General features: G+C 49.4%; 1 protein-coding gene across 1 annotated transcript; it reads right to left on the bottom strand.

Moving 5' to 3' along the window:
* Positions 1 to 1027: 1027 nt before the first annotated feature.
* SLC35C1 (solute carrier family 35 (GDP-fucose transporter), member C1) lies at positions 1028 to 3543 on the bottom strand (the record flags this gene model as incomplete). Its single annotated transcript, XM_008938936.1, has 2 exons — positions 1028 to 1734; positions 3430 to 3543. Coding segments are annotated over 2 exons (674 nt in total), but the record flags the coding sequence as incomplete, so codon positions are not given.
* Positions 3544 to 3547: the final 4 nt, after the last annotated feature.

Below are 3547 nucleotides of genomic sequence, written 5' to 3'. Positions count from 1 at the left end.
ACCCCTGGGATCAGAAATCACAGCAGAGTGTAACCTCAAGTGGCACTGGCAGGGGCTGGGAAAGGGGGCAGAGACTTTTGCAGAGCTGTTCAGCAACAAGTTTCAAGTAAAGGGACTGATACAACTGAGCAAAACTGGAATTCTTTGGGTAGAAGGATTCACTGAACTGGCTGGGGGCAGGGGTGGTGTTGGGCAGGGGTGTATGTGTGTGTTAAAATGAACGAGCCAAAAGACCAAAGCAGATCCAAAGTAGGTCTGGAGCAAATGCCCCAGAACAAGCCTAATTAGTGCCAACCCCATTCTCAAACACACACCAATCCCCTACACAGAGTGTGAAGTGGGCAAGTGTTACAAACTCCATGGACTGGGATGTCCACCCCACGGAAGAAAGGGCTTCAGAGTAACTTTTCCCCTCCTGCCTGTTGCTGAGGCAGAGGCCAAGCTTGCTCCTCAGCAAGAAAGGCTACTTGAGAGCAGGCTCTCCTTCATGGGATGTGGTGCCAAGGGAGTGAGGTATTTCATTCTTTTTAGGATGATTTCCTGAGCTAAGAAACCAGGTGGAGAGAAACAGAAAAGATCTCTGCAGGACACGATTCTGACTTAGTGAAGAGGAGATTTACAGGCAGTGCTGCTGCTTAGACTTGTACAGAACCAGAAGGGAGGGAAATTCCCATCCTTTATGCCAAACAGGGCAGCAGGAAGAACTTCTGTTGCCAATCCTTTCATAGCAGAACAGCTTACTGGAGTTTACCCTCCATGGTCTGGCTACCTGCCTCCTCCTAACGTGCAGGTTCAGGGTGTTGTAACTTCAGCCTGCACTCATTCAGCTCATCTGAGATCTCTAGCTACACAAAGCTCCCATCCCAGCCTTTGTCCTCTATGAGCCCACACCCCCAGAGAAGCAAATTGCTCAAATTAGCTCAATAGTAACATCCATTTTTAAAAAATTATCACAAAAAAAAGTGGATTGCTCTCTACACATGCGCCCAAACTCCAATACAGGGTGAGATCCCACAGAGGAAACACAATCCAGTCAGGTCTGTGGCTCTGGTTCTTGACACAGTTCCCCATACACTTTGATTTTTCTTCCAGCTCCTTGCTCTTCTTCTTCCCAGGAGGAAAGAAGCACCAAAGGTTAACCAGACAGGCACAGAAATGGAGGTGCAGGAGCTGCCTACACACCAGCTTCATTTCTTTCACTGCTTTTGACATTAGGATCCTCTTGCACTTTTCTCATCTCCAGCCCTTTCACCCACGTGTAGGCAAAGGAACCCCCCAGCACCATCAAGTTACTTGTCCACCACAAGAAACTCTTTGTCTCCTCAAAGTAGACAACAGCCAGTACTGTTTGTGCACAGGCCTTGGCTGTCCCAGACACGTTGTGGGTGAGTGGGCTCGTGAACTTTATCTGAAGTCCGGTCACGTACCCAATAGCAAAACCAAACACTCCCCCCAGGGTCATCATGCCCCAAAAACTGGGGTTCCCCAGCTTGTCAAAATGGTAGAGGGTGTGGAACTCTCCCAGCAGCATCATGAGGGGGAAGAACAGGACACAAGCGTTGACGTTGTTGTAGAAGGTGAGGCGCCATATGCTCCCATCCACCACGGGCAGCACCTTCTTGGTGTAGATGGCATTGAGGGACACACACAGGCTTGCCAAGACCCCAAAGAATATACCTGTCCACGACAGAGTGCCCTCTGCTCCTTCCTGGTCAACGCCCAGCCAGAAGCCACCTGCAAACAAACACATCAGGCATCATCTGAACAACTCCTGGAGGACTCCGACAGTCAGCACTTCATCATCCACCTTCCACTGAACAACCACAATCACAAGCAGAGACAGGCTTAAGGGCTTCCCCTTTCTATGAAGTGAACCCACAAAAAGTCATGACTAGTGTCCCAGGAAGATTTATTTGGGGATTGTGGGTAATTTACAGTGCTATTATCCAATCTCAGAGGACTAGTCCCACACTGAGCAGGCAGCACGAGGTTAGAAACTGTGATTCCAAAGAGCCCTGAACTAAAGTCAAAGCTCCTCTTTGTGTACAGGTCATTTTCAGATCATATGATTTTATTTTTTTTTAATTGAAAAGGCAGCAAACTGACACACAGGTAAGAAGAAACAGTCCCCAACATCCAAAAAGAAAAAAAAAAAGCCTCACAGGCTTTGCTGTTAGCAGGAAGGGAAAGATAGGTTAGGAAAGGAGATGGAAAGACAGTAAACATGTGGATGTACTATTAAGTTGGATCAAAACAAGGTCACAAAGCAGAAACTGGGTACATTATCTTCAACACGTTCTGCTCTGATGGGTAATGAACTCTTTAACCACCCCCAAAACAGGAGCTACAGGCTTTGTGTCTCCAGGGCAGACAGGGAGACCTCTCCCTAGCTAGCTCAGGAGCAAAATGTAAAAGAGGAGATGAGCTACTGAAGGAGCATTGCACCTCCTCTCTATTAGCTGCTTCATGTTGGAGGTCAGCTGGAAAGTTGCCTGCACAGCAGCCAAGGCTTTAAACTAAGCCCAAATACAAATGGGTCCAATGCCCAGCCAGGGAGGGCTCTGTGTCAGGCCAGAGGATGCTCAGCTCTGCTGCTGTAGGCATATGGGCAACACTCTCACAGCAAAAGGAGATGGAGACAAGGTCTTAGAGAAACCCTGTCAGGCTGGCAGATGCCACAGCCCCAGGCAATACCCAAATACAAGACTAGCAGAAGGCAATTGCTTGCATCACATGGGTGCAAAACCAAACAGTAGTTCTGTTCCTGTTCACCTCTTCTGTGGAGAGGAGATTCTCTTCTCTCATTTTTCATCTCTCTGCTTGTCTAAGCACCAAAGTGAACACACGTCCACCTGGAACCAGACTCCAAGTCAACACTGAACCATTCTTGGCACCTAAGTGGCCCTCTAGTGGAAGGCAGCTTTTGGCATTACCGGTGCCTTTGGGATAAAAGGCTTTGAAGCAATTCCCGTTAAGCTAGTCAATGCCCTGCCCTGCACTCTAACCACACAACCAGATCTTCTGGTGGAGTTTTACGCTTGGCTTGTCAGCTAACCCTCCATCACATGCATCCTGCCTGTCTGAACTGGCTGGCTCTGTTGTACGGTCCCAACAGCCCTTACTGAAACAGGGTTATTGTCACCAAAGCTGGCAAACGCTTGAGGATGGGAAGAAAGCCACCTGCTGTTTTATGGCCTTTGTGGGGGACAAAAAAGAAAGGCAGGGCAAGTTAAACTTTCATTAGGGAGTAGATAGGTGCTGGCGCTCGAGGGAAAAAGGGAGTCACGGTCAAGTCCTGAGTAATTTCCTCTCTTAATGAGGCACCTCCACGTTTCAGACATGCAAAGCAGGTGGCCAGAGGCACAGCAAGGCAAGAACCCCGGGCTACCCCACCGCCCCAGAGAGCAGCCCCCTCCCGCTCCCCCTCACCTATGATGACTCCGCAGGCCAGCAGGGCATAGAGGGAGGTGGTCTGCTTGAGGAGCAGGTAGGAGAGCAGCACGTTGAAGACCGTGGTGAGGGAGCGCCCCACGTTGTAGAAGGCCAC

Source organism: Merops nubicus, unplaced genomic scaffold (assembly GCF_000691845.1).
Source record: "Merops nubicus isolate BGI_N331 unplaced genomic scaffold, ASM69184v1 scaffold38174, whole genome shotgun sequence".
Lineage (NCBI taxonomy): Eukaryota > Metazoa > Chordata > Aves > Coraciiformes > Meropidae > Merops > Merops nubicus.
Note: the sequence above shows the minus strand (reverse complement) of the source record. Positions and strands in the feature narration are given on the sequence as shown.